This window comes from Bombyx mori, chromosome 23, assembly GCF_030269925.1.
Source record: "Bombyx mori chromosome 23, ASM3026992v2".
NCBI lineage: Eukaryota > Metazoa > Arthropoda > Insecta > Lepidoptera > Bombycidae > Bombyx > Bombyx mori.
In genome coordinates this window covers 2,754,792-2,775,323 of record NC_085129.1, presented here as the reverse complement: position 1 = coordinate 2,775,323, position 20,532 = coordinate 2,754,792, and the positions used below count along the sequence as shown (strand labels likewise).

At 36.3% G+C, this 20,532-nt stretch overlaps 1 protein-coding gene across 5 annotated transcripts in view; it reads right to left on the bottom strand.

Annotated features, from left to right (window-relative positions):
• Positions 1-20,532, bottom strand: part of LOC101741040 (axoneme-associated protein mst101(2)) — a 187,960-nt gene that overhangs the window by 27,370 nt on the left and 140,058 nt on the right. For all 5 annotated transcript variants that reach the window (XM_038019223.2, XM_038019227.2, XM_038019224.2 and 2 more), the window contains 3 exons: positions 9,884-9,952; positions 8,463-8,540; positions 5,868-6,017 (listed from right to left, as the gene is read on the bottom strand). In XM_038019223.2, the coding sequence (XP_037875151.1) occupies positions 5,868-6,017; positions 8,463-8,540; positions 9,884-9,952 (297 nt within the window). The remainder of the gene's footprint in view (positions 1-5,867; positions 6,018-8,462; positions 8,541-9,883; positions 9,953-20,532) is intronic.

Genomic DNA, 20,532 nt, shown 5'->3' with positions numbered 1-20,532 from the left:
AAATTGAAGTACTCAATTTAATTTCGATTTAGTAAAAGTGTTCGGGAAAACTGTTTCGATATCGTGATTGTGTCGTGACAAATCATCGAGTTCCATTGGTAAGACCAAAATCGACTAAAAAGAGAGTGGACAACGCTGTCTACTCCTAAAATGTAGCCCCCAGTCTTCAAACAACCCGGTTTTTTTTCTCCTACCTATGCTGATAGCTTTGAGATGCTATATTAGCTTCTCCTTGACGTGTAGGTGAGCTCACGGGACTCAAACCGGGTGTGTTGCTAACACCGGCCCTAACACGAGCAGTCCTTCGCAGAATCTACCACCGGATCGGAAACGCGACCAACTGAGAAGATCCGGCGAGAAACTCAGTGGGCTGCGTCTATGGGTTAATTCACTCGCCGAGCCCTTCGTCGCAAACGACGGGTTCGGCGAGGACGGTGACCGGTGCTTGTGGTACCTAAAAGCACCGTTAATGGATCGGGAGGATCCATAATGACGTGTTTAGGGCGACGACGACAAAACAACCAATCGCTAGAGTTCATATTAAAATGTCTTTGCCACACGTTTGGCAATAGCTAAACTTTTCAGTTCTTCTAATGGCCATTGCTTTTGTATTAGCCCCTGTATTGGTGTGTTTATCTAAGTTTACAATTTATCTGAAGTTAGTTGAATTCCCGGAGTTTATGACACAATCTCGCAAATAATTTGAGATTTGCGATCAAAGTATCAAATGATTGTTACAGCTATCATAAGAGTCGAATCAATGACGTTTGAAATTAGATCTTAAAAATACTAAGCATAGAGTTGTTCACCGGAATCGGTCGAAATAAACTGAGAATTAATTTTATATTAGAACCCAAAAACTCTCGGAAGCTTAATATATTCAAATCCTACTGATCTTTTGTAAAACATTTTATCTGTTTTGATCGATTCAATCGGGCACCAGGTAGGTAGGTATACTTTATTACAGTACTGCGGACTTTTTCTTGTACAATTTCCAACATTATTATCACACAATTTATGAGAAATTATCATACAAATGGAAACATACTAATGTTGGTACTATTGACTTGCTTAATAAGTATTTTAGTTAATGACTACGAGATTGTAACAACACTTAAATACTTATAATTCATCTAACATTATAAATGCGTAATGTATTTTTTAAACTGCAGCTAAAAACAAAATGACACAATATTTGTTTAGGAATTACGTGTTGGAAAGCCCCTTTTAAGTTTGATGACGTGTTTTTATAATTTGTATTTGTAAATGATTCAATTGTATAAACTACAAGAGATTACTCAGCTGAGCTACACCTTAGTCATGGAGGCGGAGTTTTTAATATGGCTATTCTACTATTATCCATTCTAACCTAGACTAATGTCAATGCAAGATGAGATATATGTCAAAATGAACTTAATATCATGAAGATGACGTCTGATTACCAATGTTATGGATATCACCATGGACATAGCTAAGCTGTTTCCGCTTTGGACTCTTTTCAATTTGCGTTTGATGAATTTCAAGGTCATAGCACTCAGAAAACACCGTGTTACAAAGGTCATGGTACGTACGTATCCATAACAATCCATCCATAATCGGATGGTAGGTACGTAATTAAAGGGCTTGAGAAACGGATTGTGGCTGAGCGCAATTGTATCCGGGTATTAATGTCAACACTGTATTTGTACCGTATGTAGTAAAATGTCGATGATTAATTGAATTTAAGACTGCGCTAATAGTCCACTATTTCCTATACATCCGCTTGCTTGCATAGAAGTCGTCGTGGCCTAAGCGATAAGACATCCGGTGCATTCGTGTTGAAGCGATGCACCGGTGTTCGAATCTCAGGCGGGTACCAATTTTTCTAATGAAATACGTACCCAACAAATGTTCACGATTGACTTCCACGGTGAAGGAATAACATCGTGTAATAAAAATCAAACCCGCAAAATTGTAATTTGCGTAATTACTGGTGGTAGGACCTCTTGAGAGTCCGCGCGGATAGGTACCACCACCCTGCCTATTTCTACCGTGAAGCAATAATGCGTTTCGGTTTGAAGGGTAGGGCAGCCGTTGTAACTATACTGAGACCCTTAGAACTTATATCTCAAGGTGGGTGGCGCATTGACGTTGTAGATGTCTATGGGCTCCAGTAACCACTTAACACCAGGTGGGCTGTGAGCTCGTCCACACATCTAAGCAAAAAAAAAAAACTTTTTCGGTTTATTTTTAAGCGAAACATTCAATTTGTATTTTCCCTCTAAGGTTACGAGTTTAATTGAAACAATGTAAGTTACAACTATGGAATGATAGAGAATAGACAGTTGTGCGCACTCACTTATCGCGGCATTAAATGCGGTCATGTTTATTTATGCAAGAATCTTATGAATGTGAAGTGATTCAAGGCTCTACAACTTCCTTGTTGACCTCTGATATATCGCGACAAAACTAAAAAGAATTATTATTATTATATATATTTTTTATGATATATCGCGACAAAACTAATAAGAATTATTATTATTATATATATTTTTTATTGCTTAAATGGGTGGACCCATAGACATCTACAACGTAAATGCGCCACCCACCTTGATATATAAGTTCTAAGGTCACAAGTATAGTTACAACGGCTACCCCACCCTTCAAACCGAAACGAATTACTTCACGGCAGAAATAGGCAGGGAGGTGGTACCTGCTCGCGCAGACTCACAAGAGGCCCTACCACCAGTATTACTAAGCTCGTCAACCGATTGATTCTCTGGACTCTGTCTATTCTATCACTGTTGACGATTAAGTATGGTTGACGTTCACTCACTGCTGGACTGATCGAAATTCGACCATAATCACTAACACCTCAAGATCTACATTATTTTTGTAACATCCGTTTTTTCTGTTTTATTATTTACATGTAAAAAACTGCCCATTTAAAATGGTAAGATTTTATCGGATAACATTAAACGTTGTCAATAGCTAGTAAACAAAACCACTTAAGTGAATCAAAAATATGTATGTTATAATGCTACTGAGTTAGGAGACAGTAAACATTTTATAGTTTTTATATACGTGAGTGGTCTTTATCATACTTAAAATACACTCCATTATTAACATACAACAAAAATCTACTCCACTAATGGAAGACTGATAGAAGGTATGTACATATATAATGTATGCACATATATCATACATGGTTTTCTTTTAAAACGTTCAATTTTATGAATAAACTAGCTGTACCCATCCGCTTGGGTGGGCATTTAAAATTAACATTATTATTTCTCACCCCCACATGAATTCTCATCATTAACGCCCCCACAACTGGTGTAGGGAGTCCAACACTCATATAAATATTAGCCTTTCCATTAAGTACATGTATTTTTTACATGGATACCAAGTTTCAAGTCAATCGGATGCACGGTTCAGTAGTTATAACGGAACATCCGTAAACACTACTGTAGATTTATGTATTAGTATAGATAAAATTTCATCAATTAATTTACGAAACATAATTAATAATCTTGGCAAAAACAAACCTGATGGGCCACTGTTTGTGCGTAGTAATCGGAATATTTCCTTTGCTGTTCCTTACACTCCAATGACGTTGCGTGAAAATTAATGTTTTTTTTATTAAACGCACCTACTTATTATTTCAGAAAGATTGTATGGTCGGGTGCGGGCACCGCCGAATCGAAAGATATGGATGCTCAAGAAAATATTGTTGAACAATATAAACAGAATAATGTAATCAAATGTATTAAATTATTTTGTCGAATCAAACAAGTATGGAAATAATCTACAAGTAATTTACACGCTACCCGATTGTTGTTTCTCTATTCAAGTGCCATTTACATTTATAAATCCGAAAAGTTAGGTATTCCTTTTTTTGTAGTCATCTCACTCAAGGACCAAACCCTGTCTACGCAATTGGAACAAAACTCATGTGAACGAATCACCATCAAAATACTACTACTCTTCAATGCGTCAATGCTTAATCATTTACATTATTTACAAATACATAGTTTTTATAAACAAAAAAATTACACATATCATAATTTTTTTTATTGGTTAGATGGGTGGACGAACTCACAGCCTACCTGGTGTTAAATGGTTACTGGAGCCCATAGACATCTACAACGTAAATGCGCCACCCAGCTTGAGATATAAGTTCTAAGGTCTCAAGTATAGTTACAACGGCTGCCCCACCCTTAAAACCGAAACGCACTACTGCTTTACGGCAGAAATAGGCAGGATGGTGGTACCTACCCGTGCGGACTCACAAGAGGTCCTACAACCAGTAAAAAATATAGCTCATCTTAGAGAGCTTCGAATACTAAAACACCTAAGTTCTCCTACATTCGTACTACGTATTAAACGGACAAATTTGCATACGACCGTGACAAGTATTTACGTAACATGTAAACAACGCTTAATACATACCTACATATTGTGACAGAAACGTTGTGATTTTATATTAGTACTAGCTGACCCGGCAAACATTGTTTTGCCATATATAAGATTTCTAGGGAATTTCTAGTGTAGAAAAAAAAACTAACTTATTGTAAGTGTGTAAGGATGTGGTAAATGAGTGAAAGAGGCATGTAGTGCTGTGAACGTTGAGGGAATATATAATAAAAATAACAAAACCTCATTCAACCACATAATACCTCATTATAGAAAAAAAAAGTCCAAATAAAAAAAATATGTTAGGGGTGGACAACCCTAATCACTTAGGGGTATGAAAAATAGATAGTAGCCGATTCTCAGGCTTACTGAATATGCATAAAAAATTTCATAAGAATCGGTCAAGCGGTTTCGGAGGAGTATGGGAACGAACATTGTGACACGAGAATTTTATATATTAGTATTACGCCGTTTTTGACTCATTCGTGCGCGATTTTGACTTGCATTCGTTTTGAGAGGTAAACTCAAATGTGCATTTGAACCGGTCACTTATTAGGCTGCACACGCTAACTAAGATTCATTAAGAACACACTAAAACTGTTACTCAATATCTTTTGAGAGTAGGTATAATTAAAAATTACTTAATCGTTGTGAGCTACATTCCTATTTTAGCTAAACAATTTTGAGTCAATTTTGAAATTGAATCAAATTAAATGGCAGTCTAGATTCATAGATTTTCCGTATGTTGTATTCAAAATCTATTGATTATTGATTAATATTATAACGTTGCTTCGATCTCAATATTAAAACAAAACAAAGATATTTTCTTACTATTCTGTGCTTTGTGATATTATTTTGAAACCGTCAACAAAAACACTTTCTCGTTTAATTAAAATAATTTCAAAATTCGGAACGTTTCGAATATAGAAGTTTAAAAAAAGCAATTTGTAATTATCAACTTTGATCATATTTCGTGTTAAATATATTAATACGTGAAGCAAAAACATTGTATCCCTTTTTACGAAAATTGCGCGTACAGAGGAGTATGAAATTTCGCACACTTATAGAGAATATAGAGGAGTGCAGAATGTTAATTTTTTTTTAAATTATGCCTAAAAAATACATTATATCAATTAAAAAAACATTACACACACTAACTACCATATACTTGACGCACACACGCATGCATACTATTTATTTATTGTCAAACTTTTGTTCTGACGTCTGTGGTCAAATTGAGAATAGATTAAATATTGTTTGTCTCTATTAATATTTTTCTATACTGTAGTCTTGGCGAAATTTGTTATCATAGAAGTTTAATAGTCTTTAAAAATTGAATCATAATAGTGTACAAACTTACAATTTCAGTTAATTATAGTCGAATTTCGACTACTGCGGGACCACTAGTATTGATAAATAGGCTTTGCGTGTACACCGTGTATGAATATTTCTAGTCTCGCGTAGGTACGTACCTTGTCGGGATGCGCGTCCTCCAACTCCAGCAGGCGGAACTCCATGAGCTCGAGCTGGTCTCGCGCGTCTCTGAGCGCGTCCTCTAGCCTGGTGCACTCGCGAGCGGCGGCTGTGGCGCGCTCGACGGACAAACGGCACTGCCCGCATGACTGTCGAACAAACGAATGTACTGTGACCACGAATTGCAACTAACGAGGACAGTCTTCTATTGAATACGTCATCGTGACGTATGGTGCTAGGGTACAACAAGATTTCCTGTTCAAAAAATAAATTATAGTTTAAAAAAAACTAACAAAATACGCTTTTATAGAAAATCCAAGTAAAAAATAGAAAATAAATTTATAATAATTATATTTTAAACTAATATTTATTTTACATTTTTTAGTTGAATTTCAATTTTATCAATATGTTTTTTTCATTATTTTTTTTCAATATTCATTTGTCGTCGGTCCTTAATAAGTATACTAAATTTGGAGTATATCCGACGTTTTGAAGGGGGTCAAAATCATGTTCAAAGATTCCGTTACATAAATACGTCTGAAGGTAATAAAAGCGTATTAAAAACGGACATTCGGGTGTATCGAATTAATTGCTGATCAATAAGTACCTACCTAATACCTACATAAGTAACACAAAAAAATTAGAAGCATAATGTTTCTTAAAATTCCTTCATTTCTTAGCATTATATAGTGTATGTATGTTCCCAATCGATTCAATCGACCATTTTCAATGGAATATTCAGAAAATTCGTACATTGGCCCGGAAAGCGAACCTGAGATATTTGGCGGCAATCTGATCAAAGTTAAATCAAACATCGGCCAAAGCGAGCCGGGTTTAACTAGTGATCTGTAAAAATCAATTTCAATGAGAAATTAAATGAGATTTCACGAAATTTGTGCATTGTTATGGATACGATTGGTATCAGTCAGCGTCGCGGACGGTTTCTTAGAGATAAATGCCAAAGAATTCTTTCGATCTTAGCTGAACAGTTCATATGGATCTTGTCTATCATGGCAGATGTTAAAAAGAGACTTATATTTGTAGATCGACTAAATCTACTGTAGACTGTGACCATTATCCATGTAGAGTACTCTTTCCACAAAAAACATTGCGATAGGTATTTTCATCTGCTTTTATGTCTTGGCTGTGCCATTGACATTTCATTTTAGGCTAACAATTTCAGATAGCCTTATATCGTACTTCAAACAGTAACGTATATTTGCAGTAGAAATAGGCAGAGCGAGGTTATCTCGCGTTACCGGTCAATAAGACCAACATACATCACAAATTTATGACACTTGTGATGGAAGCCTCTATTCAGCTGTACATCAGCAGTCCAAAGCACACTGATTCACAACACATCCTATCACCAATCCACTTTCAAGAACTTGTCACCTTACGATGTAAAGTAGTGTAAAATGTACGCATTAAATAAAATCATGGTCGCCCCAAGCATCGCGAAACACAATACTATGACGCAAGCAGCGGGCGCCAATAGTTTACTGGGTGACAGAACGATATAAAATGCAATACTATTTGACATTTCGTTTATATACGATGCTAATTTAATACGATCAAGGTCGTAACTTGGAATCTTCATGATCTGTTCGTTATGATATGCACGACTCATACAAGTAGATCCCTTGTACTAGTTACTGACTAGCCGCGCAACTCTGTGTACTTAGTGCGAGTTTTTAAACGTTCTCGATGGAGTAAAAGTTAACTAAAATGAATACGGACTTGGAACGTTTGCCTACGTTTGCCGCTAGGGGCGCTGTACCAATTGCTATTGCAAATTTGAGTTAACTTTTACGCGATCGAGAACGTTAAAACACCCTCACTAATCACACTGTTCTCGAGGAAAACGAGTAAGCAGCCGCTTAAAAATGCATTTTAAATTAAATTAAATAAATCCATGGCGCTACAACGACAACTAACTTATCGAATAGGTAGCAATAGGTAAGTAACTTAACACTATAGATTTATATATAATAACAATATTGCTATAATTTGTTTTTTTAAATAAGAAACAAGTGTCTAAAGTATAAAGTTAAAAAAGTATATAGAGATCAGCTGCCCAGTGATTTTTGCGTAATGTAACATTGCTATTATTTTTCTCATAGGAGCTATAATCTCGCGATAATTTAAATTACGGAATAAACACACAACTCATCATCCTAGGTAAGGCAGGTTCACGATAACCCATAATATAAAATGTAGGGTGGCCTGCTGGCCATGTAAATTTTCTTTTCTATTGTATTTAGTTTGAGCCTACTGAAATAATACTGTCATGTTATGTGGGGCTTTCCTCTTTGTCGCTTTCCCCTTGGATCATTCCATAAAGAGACTCTTTTTGTCTGACATCCTGTAATCTCATTGTGGCCCGTCCATTTTCATCCAAGTCTTTGGATATAGCCTACAGCGTCGCTCGCTTTTGTTATATTTTGTGATTTTGTGTATCTTAATGCATGCGTCAAAACGAACCATTATCTACTTGTATCAACTCTGGGGGTCTACGGAGATATTTCAATTCTTTCTGCACTAATATTTTAAAGCAATGAAAAGGATGAGAATTTTGGAATGTGTATACTAACCCACATATCGCTAAGTGGTTGCGGTGAGAGAGAGGCGGGCGCGGACGATACCGCCGAATCTTCGTCTGAAGGAGCCTCCTGAGTACAAAAATGAATATTTTGTTATTTAATTTTGGAACATTTTCCAAGACGCCAAATTTGGTTAGATGTTAATTTGTTTGCTGTAAAGTAAAAAATATTATACATTAAAGTCCTAGTCCCACAAATTAAGGGATACAAAAAATCCCTAATTCGATTTTCGGTACAATAATCATTTCCCGAGATGTTGATTATAAAAAAAAAACACTTCGATTGAACATGACTGTGGGAAATAATCGCACGGATTTGTTATTGTTTTATTAAGTTATTTGTATTCAGTCATTGTTAATTAACTCAAACTGATATTAAAAGGTTTTTTTTTTTCTAAAAATGCCTTTTAGCGGAGTATTGAAATATATTTTTTTTAGGATAACTACGGAACCAAAAAATAAAAAAAAGATCATGGATAAATCTGAAAGTAAAATCCATGGAGCTATAATTTTCTTTTTTTCTTGTTGCGCATTAATTTTTTTACGAGTTTCAGCCTGTAGAAAATCACCCATGGTTTTTTTTTATATCCCTTTATTCTTGGGACTAGTACATAAATCCAGATTACGTAACTAATGATTAGTTCCGCTGCAAATGTTCTATTCTTAGATCCAGCCATGTTGATGACTACTTTCATTAAGACAGTGAATATTGACAGTCATTCGTATTCATAAGCGATAACGGAGACATAATCCAATCCCACTACTCAGGACCAGCAGAAACGAATTACTCCAAGCCATGCTTGAAAAAATAGCATTTTTTTTTTATTCCTTAGATGTAGAGTAGTCAATGATTTGTTAATAAATTACCCTAATACAGTGCAACCCGATTTACTCACGCAGTAAGCTATACCTACACAACACGAACGAATTCAAATCAAACATGCGTAATGTAACGTTGGATTTTATTATATTCGAATGGTAGTAGGACATCTTTTTTTTTTATTGCTTAGATGGGTAGACGAGCTTACAGCCCACCTAATGTTAAGTGGATGCTGGAGCCCATAGATATCTACAACGTAAATTCGCCACCCACCTTGAGATATGAGTTCTTAGGTCTCAGTTTTTACAGTGCAAGTACAAACAACACGGCTGCCCCGGCCTTCAAAGCGAAACGCATTATTGCTTCACGGTAGAAATAGGCAGAGCGGTAGTACCTACCCGTGCGGACTCACAAAAGGTTCTACCACCAGTGACCATAGACATGAGCTATTCACCGAAGAATATAACGCTAATCTGTTCTCTTTGAATTATTAATTCTGTATTGTTTGTTCAAACTGCATAATCTCTTTGGAAATGCTGATGCAAGGTATTGTTCTTTTAGTTTAGTATAAAAATGTTTTAATTGTGGCATACCCTGTAAAACGTTTCTTTCCTGTGTTGAATATCCGTTTTTAGATCTTCACGATTACTCTTTTCTTTTCCCTGTAACAAATAAAAAACACTAAATAAAAAATATATTTAACTTAAATAAATTTTATTATTCGATTTTCGATTCCGAGAACTATATAAAACATCAGAGAGGATGACATCTGTCCCATATAGTAAACAAATCTAGGATTCAGTTATATTATTATCTCTCTGGTTGTAGAGAATCATATAAGCCTCACGAATAATTATAATTAAGCTAAAATTAGTTACTAGTCTAACAAACTAGTCAAAAACTCGCTGCCGCTATTGATGTCCATGAGCGCTTGCCACTGAGTTTCTCGCCGGATCTTCTCGGTGGGTCGCGTTTCAGATCCGGCGTGAGATTCTGCGAAGCACGGCTCTTGCTAGGGTTCGTGTTAACAACGTCGTCAGGTTTGAGCCCCGTGAGCTCACCTCTAGTAGGTGGTAAGGTAGGTAGGTAAGGTTACGCTGATATAGCCTCTAAAGGCTCTCAACTTAGATAGGAAAAAAAAGAGTGCTAATGACTACATCAAGTTAGATAGCCCACCTGCTTGTTTGTCATCGCAATAAAAAAGAAACAGTACGATGTGTACAAATTTAATTTACCCTTTTAACATATGATTATCGGCGCCATTGTTCAAAATAATCAGTGATATTTCGAAGTACCTACCTACAGTAACAATACGACTTTCGATAATACGCGGGCCAATCAGGGCACTCGACCTTCGCTGCAAACCACCGAGATTAGCCTCCCACGGTCCTGAATTCTTTTGCAACCGTATGTCACGATCTACCACCGGTCAGATGTCAGCCTCAGGCGGACATTGATAGTAGCGGTCAATGTAAGACTTAATGCTTTGTATACGTAGTTGTACAATGTTTTTGTGTTCATGATGCGAGTTTTTTAACGTTCTCGATAACGTAAAAGTTAACTCAAATTTGTATGGAACAGCGCCTCTAGTGGCAAACGTAGGCAAACGTCCCAACTCCATACAAAATATGAGTTTACGTTTACGCTATCGAGAACGTTAAAAAACTGGCACTAAGCATACTCTTTACCCTGGTAACTAATGAAACCCTGTGAGCTTAGTCCGAGTTTTGTTAACGTTCTCGATAGCGTACAAGTTAACTCAAATTTGTATGGAACAGCGCCCCTAGCAGCAAACGTTCCAACTCCATACAAATATGAGTTTACTTTTACGCTATCGAGAACGCTAAAAAACTCGCACTAAGCACACTGTTTCTGCTAATTAATGAAACCGTTTGCCGCTAGGGGCGCTGTTCTGGTGGTACATCCAACGAAGCACTGCCCCTGCTAGGGCTAGTGTTAGCAAATTCGTAAGGCTGAGCCCCGTGAGTTCGCTTACACGTTAGGTGAATCTAGAATAACCCCTCGAGGTTACTAGAATTGGCAGTGGAAAAAACCGTGACTTTAGAAATCTTAAGTGGTTGCTAATATTCAGAGGCTATGATCACTCACTAATAGATGGGCCGTTAGCTTCTTGCCCTCCAAGGTTGTTCCTTCTAAGTTATAATGGACTAAAAATTAATAAGATTGTAGTCGTCGTGGCCTAAAGGATAAGACGTCCGGTGCATTCGTGTATAGCGATGCACCGGTGTTCGAATCCCAAGTACCAATTTTTCTAATGAAATACGTACTCAACAAATGTTCACGACTGACTTCCACGGTGAAAGAGTAATATTGTGTAATAAAAATCAAACCCGCAAATTTGCGTAATTACTGGTGGTAGGACCTCTTGTGAGTCCACGCGGGTAGGTACCACCACCCTGTCTATTTCTGCTGTGAAAGAGTAATGCGTTTTGGTTTAAGGGGTTGGGCAGCCGTTATAACTATACTGATTGATACCTTAGCACTCATATCTCAAGGTGGGTGGCGGCATTTACGTTGTGGATGTCTATAGGCGCCGGTAACCACTTAACACCAGGTGAGCTGTGAGCTCGTCCACCCATCAATGCAATAAAAATAAAAAATAAAATATAGAATTCATTTATATATCAATTTAATAAAGTAGTACAATAGTTTCCACGATTTCCTCATCATCTATAATTTTCTGAGTTTTTTGTTTTAAATCAGTAGAGCAAGTCACAAACTATGATTTTGCTAATAAAATACGTAAGGCGATCCTATTTGAACCTTCTTTTCTTTGTAACTGTGCGAACCTTTGATAAATATAGGTACAGCCTATGTTTATCAAAGGTTCGCCGCTTCAAGATGTAATCGTTATAAACCGTTATTTCTAATTCCTCAAGAACATTAAAAAAAACATTCTAATTTCGAATGAATCTTTTAAATCTATACTTTGAATAAAACAACTTACTCATGAAAATTAGAAAAGGAGTCTATCTATGTACGGCTATACATAGTAAGTAAACATAAATGTGAAAAATTAAAATGGTACATGCTCTTAGATAATTAAGCAGTTTGATATTCAGGTTGCACAGAGATGGCTAATCTTGGCATATACTTCAATTGATGTAGGCACATGTCGGCTATCACGTAAGTTTTAGGTGTGGTATTTTTTTCTTTAGCAATTTCCAGTGAGTTTCGTTATAAGTACATATCGAGGGTGAAAGGCCATTTGGTCTAAGCGACATTTGTATATTTTTTTTATTGCTTAGATGTTTGGACGAGCTCACAGCCCACCTGGTGTTAAGTGGTTACTGAATCCCATAGACATCTACAACGTAAATGCACCACCCACTTGAGATATAAGTTCTAAGGTATAGTTAGAACGGCTGCCCCACCCTTCAAACCGAAACGCATTACTGCTTCACAGCAGAAATAGTCAGGGCGGTGGTACCTAACCGTGTGGACTCACAAGAGGTCCTACCACCAGCAATTACGCAAATTATAATTTTGCGGGTTTGATTTGTCTTACACGAGCTTATTCCTTCACCGTGGAAGTCAATCGTGAACATTTGTCAACTACGCATTTCATTAGAAAAATTGGCACCCGCATGCGGGATTCGAACACCGATGCATCGCTAGATACGACTGCACCGGACATCTTATCCCTTAGGGCACGACGACTTCAAAAGCTTACAGAATATATCTTAGCATTGAAAATCTGTTGATACGTAATTACGTAGATGTTCACGGCGTTCATTTCTACGTGTTCCACGGTAGTCACAAGCGTTAAATTGACTAAACACGAAACGTGACCCACGGTTTCCGAGTTAATTTTGAACCGTGAAAAAACAAGTTCAATGCCATTGAAATTACACAACTACCAACGCATCTTCTAATAAAAAGTTGCAATTGAATTTCAAATTAAAACCGTTAATTTAATATCGAAAACTGAAATTGAGAAACGTCTGTGAAAATTAACCTATATCTATGATAATATCTATATATTAATACGTGAAGCAAAAACTTTGTATCCATTTTTAAGAAAATTGCGCGGACGGAGGAGTATGAAATTTTCCAAACTTATAGAGAATATAGAGAAGAAGTGCACAATGCTAATATTTTTTTAAATAATGCATAAAAGATACATTAAATCAATAAAGAAAACATTACACACACTACATACCATGTATTTGACGCACACACGCATGCATACTATTTATTGTCAAACCTTTGTTCTTGACGTCTGTTGTCAAATTGAGATTAAATATTGTTTGTCTTAAATATTTTTTATAGTGTAGTCTTGGCGAAATTTGTGATTATAGAAGTATAAAATACAATCATAATAGTGCACAAACTTACAATTCCAATTAATTATAGTCGAATTTCGACTACTGTGGGTCCTCTAGTATTATCAAACACGCAAAAATGACCAAACATATTATTGTTAAGGTAATATAAGCGTGTTAAAAACAATGAGTGATTTAATTATTATAAAATTATCATAAGAATCGCCTTGCCTTAAAACATTTCAGTGAAAGCAAATAGAAAGTCATTGATTGAATCTTATCGATTATCAACATTCGCGGGATGGCAGATGCCCTGCATTGTTTAGTGATGTGAAATTTCAAATCGATATTTTGTCTTATATTTTTTATTGGTGATTCGATTATTGATTGATAGCATAATTAAATAGCATAATTCAGCGGTAGACAGCGGCTTGGCTCTGCCCCTGGCATTGCTGAAGTCCACTGGCGACGGTAACCACTCACCATCAGGTGGGCCGTATGCTCGTCTGTCTACAAGGGCAATAAAAAAGTAAATAAAAAAAAACAATTATACAGTGAGCAGCTCTTTGAGAAACAATCCGAAATGTTGATCATTCATAGTTTTCGCGAAGTTTGTCTTCTTCAAATATGATTACTTCTTTATAAGGAAGTACGTTCCATAAGACAATTTAATTTTCCTCCGTAATTGCAGGCTGTTATGGGTTCGACGGCATTTGAACATTCGCCATGACATTTCCTTCATAAATATGAAGTCATTAATGACTTAAGATAGCAGTTTGGCGATGTTTATGACCGACTGTGACCATGTAACACATCATCACCTATTCACCTGCCTTCAACCTCGATAAAAGCTCGAAAACAATAATCAAACATTTAGAAGCTTTAGTTAACCAAAGGTCATCAGTTCATTGGCAACTAAAGGAAACTTATTGTTGCATTCAAACTAAACTCGCATAGAAACTATTGTGTACCGTATTATGAAATAAACAAATTATATACTTAAAAATTTAATTATCTATAAACACAATCGAACGAACAAAGTATCGACATTGACAGGAATTATTTAGAAGTTCCCTTTTTATAATGTGTAATGTGTTTTTATGAGGCCCCAGACAACCCTGTAGAGACAACCATTAGGATGCTTCTACCGATTATAAAATTCGAAGTCTATTTCTTTTGAGGGATTTTGAGATTGAAACTCCAGAGATTATCTAACCATCTTAAAAAACATTGTATATGTTTGCTGCCATATTTTTTACTATGATTATAAGATCTAATGTAGGTTTAATTTTAGGATTTCATAGGAATATTTCCATAAACTAGAGGTCCCGCAGTAGTCGAAATTCGACTATAATTAATTGGAATTGTAAGTTTGTACACTATTATGATTGTATTTTATAATTCTAGAATCACAAATTTCGCCAAGACTACACTATAAAAAATATTAACAATAGGCAAACAATATTTAATCTATTCTCAATTTGACCACAGACGTCAAGAACAAAAGTTTGACAATAAATAGTATGCATGCGTGTGTGCGTCAAATACATGGTATGTAGTGTGTGTAATGTTTTCTTTATTGATTTAATGTATATTTTATGCATTATTTTAAAAAAATATTAGCCTTTTGCACTTCTTCTCTATATTCTCTATAAGTGTGGAAAATTTCATACTCCTCCGTCCGCGCAATTTTCGTAAAAAGGGATACAAAGTTTTTGCTTCACGTATTAATATATAGATAGTTTTACAAACAAAATTCAGGTGTTTCAGATAGACGTTCAGAATAAAGAAACTGGTATATATATCGATGCTAAATTACGAAATGTGCAACAATAAATTAACACGCAATTTCCTAACAAAACGACGTGTCTAGTAAATAAACTGGTAAAATATTAGCCAACGTTTTCCAATAGATCGAGCGATCGAGTATGGTATTCGTAACAAATGCGACACGAATATCAAACGGTTCGTTCGAGAGTGAATTTCGTTCTATTTTCGCATCTCACGCACAAGTGACGAAACCATTTGGTACCGGTGAAGTACGCGAGTGAAATCAAGTCTAAGTGATTCCGTATTTTGGAAACGCTTTCCATAGTACTTATTTGAGGCACTGATCGGTATTTGGCGTAATAATCTTATAACTTTAAACGAGAAATTCTCGTATATAAATCAATCAGAATCTCGGAAAGGGCTTCAACTATTTTCATAAAATTTAGTGTACAGGGGATTTCGGGGACGATAAATCGATCTAGCTACGATTTATTTTGTGTGTGTTTTTCATAATTAACTTTATCGATAATTTTGATTTTTTCTTTAAATAACCAGTTCATATTTTTTTATTATTCTGTTGGTAAGATCGAAAAATATTATTCATATTTCATCATTTTATCAATATGTAATTCGTATTTAAATATAATTTCTGAAAAACACAGCATATGAAAAAAAATGTTCCGACAAAGCTTGGTCATTATCTAGTGATAGTTTACAGGGCGAGGTTCGTTCAAGGAAGACTTTTAAACAATCATCAGCATCTTGTTTGAGATCATTGATGTTTGATATAACCATGTTCCTACTTCTAGAGTTGGACTGCTACAACCCTAAAAGTAATTATGAAATTTCGACCTCATCATCAGCATCAAACAGGCACCATCAGTTACGCAGTAGTCAGCCCAACTTTCACTGTAATTTTATTAGATAAATCAATCATCAATTTCATTGAAATAGCATGTATCTTTTTTCGTGCGCTCTGCCAATAGTTTAACAGTAATAAATAGGAAATTTAATGATGATTCTACTACTACGATTACATGTTATGAGATTGTCAGTACTGGTTCCAAGATGTTGCGATCTCATACCCATGTCTTGCAGTTAATAGCCGGATAAACTAATTTCTAATAATACCAGTATACCCTTGACAAAGAGATGTGACGTTTGACGTATAAATAATCTTAAAAACTCTTCTAACCGACTAGTGCTATTTCGCAGTACCTACTTAATACGTATTAATAAAATTAGTTACTCACTTAATCATTTCTTTTTTTGGTATAATCGTATAAATAACGAAAGGTTTAACTGGTGGTAGGACCTCTTGTGAGTCCGCACGGGTAGGTACCACCGCCCTGCCTATTTCTGCCGTGAAGCAGTAATGCGTTTCGGTTTGAAGGGTGGGGTAGCCGTTGTAACTATACTGAGACCTTAGAACTTATATCTCAAGGTGGGTGGCGCATTTACGTTGTAGATGTCTATGGGCTCTGTGGCGGGTAGCCATCATACAACGCAAGATAAATTAACAGATGCCTGAATCTCGCTTACGACATTTTCAAGATAAAGCGCATATATACAATTTCCGAATAACAACATTTGGACCGTCGGTCTACCGAGCAATATCATCCGCTCGGTGGAAGATCTTGCCTTTGTCGTTAATCAGCACCTACAGGCTCCAGTAACCACTTAACACCAGGTGGGCTGTGAGCTCGTCCACTCATCTAAGCAATAAAAAAAAAAGGTTTTACTTTTAGTTTTAACCTTGCAAGCTTTTCTAATAGCATATAAGGTATGAGCGCTAAATATTATCTTTCTACTGAAGTTATCTAACACTTCCATGTACTCCAAAATGTGAAGAGCATCATCAACCAAATGTCGAACCAAGCACTGGTACCGGTAGCTTGCCTTCATAACCAATAGCAACTTTCGCCGCATTGTTCCTTTGATCGTACGTAGTGAGATAATGAAAGTTGCGAATTAACTGATTACGTTTTATTTATTGATTCGTTAGGTACTGGGCGGAAGTTTGAATGGAAAGTTTGTGGATCTATTCGTCGCTTTCGAGGCAGAGAAGCTTTATCATAATGATGAGTTACATCTTTCATGTACACGATGATATTGAATGTCGGACAGTAGGAAGATTGAATAACAAGATTGACTTTGAAAAAACAAAAAACAATTTTATGCCAGTTGTGTAATTTATTTTTGACACGTCTATTTAATTTTGGCGTCTTTTTATGTATTTTTTTTAATTCTCGAACTTGAATACTACTGCTTAAGGATTAAGCAAATTGAAGTTGTTCCTAATTTCGGCTCCTTCTCAAACTGAATCACCAATGGATTGAAACTTTGATTTTTATTGATTGATTGATTTTTACTGATGGTAGGACCTTTTGTGAGTCCGCATGGGTAGGTACCAACACCCTGCCTATGTCTGGCGTGAAGCAATAACGTTTTGATTTGAGGGGCAAGGCAGCCGTTGTAACTATACTGAGATCTTTGGAATTATATCTCAATGTGGGTGGCGCATTTACGTTGTAGATTTCTATGGGCTCCAGTAACCACTTAACACCAGGTGGGCTGTGAGCTCGTCCACCCATCCAAACAATAACAAAAAAAAAGATAGTCAACCTTATTTCAACGGTCAACGACTAAAATCAATATAACGTTTACCATCGCTTCACTAGAATAAAAACAGAACAACTAGTGTTACCTATCTCGTGTCCTTGTATAGCTGATACGAATTATGTTCGCGCGTTCTAGTTCTCACCCGACAGTCATACGGGAAAATTCTGTACTCTGTTTTATTTGGGAAGTCTATGTCTCACTCCTACATAACGAATCAGAACCATTAGGTCGTAAGCGAACAACAATATATTCATTTGTAAATAGCTCCTCGGCTTTGTCAGTCACATTTTACTGGTGGTAGAACGTCTTGTGAGTCTGCGCGAGTAGGTACCACCACTCCGCCTATTTCTGCCGTGAAGCAGTAATGCGTTTCGGTTTGAAAGGTGGGGCAGCCGTTGTAAAAAAACTGAGACCTAAGAACGCATGTCTCGAGGTGGGTGGCTGCATTATCCTTGTAGGTGTGTGTGTATGGGCTCCGGTAACCACTTAACACCAGGTGGGCCCTGAGCTCGTCCACCCATCTAACCAATAAATAAAAACATTTAAAATGAATTTAGTCTAGTAAAATTATTAGCTGATGAATATAGAAACGAAATGTGTGGATGAATGACAGATGTGGAGCATGACTGAGTGAGGGAGATAGAAGATTTCGTCTTAGAAGAGAAAAGTGACGCAGCGTAACTCAGAAAACGAAATATGTGTATATTTTATTTACTTTGCTATATTTAAAAGGATTAAAATCTTTATATGAAGCGATCAACTTTTGTATAGGCCCAAATCGAATAGAGGACCCCTGATATATATTTTTTTATTATTCTTTATTGTACACACAGTTAATAAAATATAATAATTGCGAAAAGTTATAAAATGGCGAGCTTAACTCAACAATTGCGTTATCTACCAGCTAACCGTTCTTAAAGAGGGTGAGCTTTACATAGGTGGATACTAGTCATAAGTGCTCAATTAGTAAGGGTATGCAGGTAATTTTAATAGGCGCCAGTTTTGATTTGCCAACAGTAAACACGCTACAATTAAAATTGGCGTTCCTATTTGAAGTTTCGCAAATCGTACGTACAGAGTGAAAGAAAATGAAACGCACATCAACAAACTATACCTAAGCTGTTAGAAAACACGTAATTTAACTTTAAAATATCACGCTAATGCTATTTAATTATTACAATAATTTAAATGCGGCCACTTTAACATGTTACAATAGGTATTTTGTTGAAGTAGCACGTAATCGTATGCTATTAGATAACAAAATATTACGTTATTACTAGCTGGCCCGGCAAACGTTGTTTTGTCATATAAATTATTTCTAGGAAAGATAAATAGCCTAGATACCGGCTGCATCGCCATCTGCCGGGCTGATTTGTAAATCTAAACCATTCTCGAATCCACCTGAAGGTACACAGAAAGTTTCATTAAAATCGGTCCAGCCGTTTAGGAGGAGTCCAGTAGTGACAAACACACGCACAGAAGAAATATATATATATGTATATAAAGATTATTGTAATGTCTTTGTATTGAAAACAAGACATTACAAGTGGCATTTTTACGTCTACGTAATTATAATTATGTAATCGTTTTCTAACTACTTATATTTTAAGTGAGCATTTGTTCGTATCGTCCTGGTACAAAATGAGATATGGTTACCAATTAAAGGATGGAACAGACGTTAGATAATTTATTCTTAACCCGACCTCATGTCTCAAGGCGGTTACGTTATATGTACATTTATTCACGGTATCAAAATTAATGGCTCTAGTAAGCATTAATTACAGATCCGTGCCGGTTGACCCCCGTACTAAGCTAGTATTTTAAGACAATTTAGTAAATGAACTTTTCTATTTTTATTGCTTAGAAGGATGGACGAGCTCATAGCCCACCTGGTGTTAAGTGGTTACTGGAGCCCAAAGACATCTACAACGTAAATGCGCCACCCACCTCGAGACATGACTTCTAAGGTCTCAGTATAGTTACAACGGCTACCCCACCCTTCAAACCGAAACGCATTACTGCTTCACGGCAAAAATATAATAGAATATAATAGAACTACAGTCCAGCCTATTTTTGATTGACCGCATAGATAAATGTAAGTTTTTTTTCTACCTATTACTAACCTCGGAGGGTTATGCTAGATTCACCGAGCGAGTAGATGAACTCACGGGGCTATAACTTGAGGACGTTGCTAACACTAGCCCTAGCAAGTGTTTCGCAGAATCTACCACCAGATCGGAGACGCGAACTACTGAGAAGATCCGGCGAGAAACTCAGTGAGCTGTGTCTGTGGGAAAAGAGCTCCCGGCCATCATTATCCTGAAAACTGTACATCTATACGTGAAGCAAAAACTTTGTATCCCTTTTTACGAAAATTGGGCGGACGGAGGAGTATGAAATTTCCCAAACTTGTAGAGAATATAGAGGAGAAGTGCACAATGTTAATATTTTTTTTAAATAATGCATAAAAGATACATTAATTCAATAAAGAAAACATTACACACACTACAATGCATTTGACACACACACGCATGCATACTATTTGTTTATTGTCAGACTTTTCT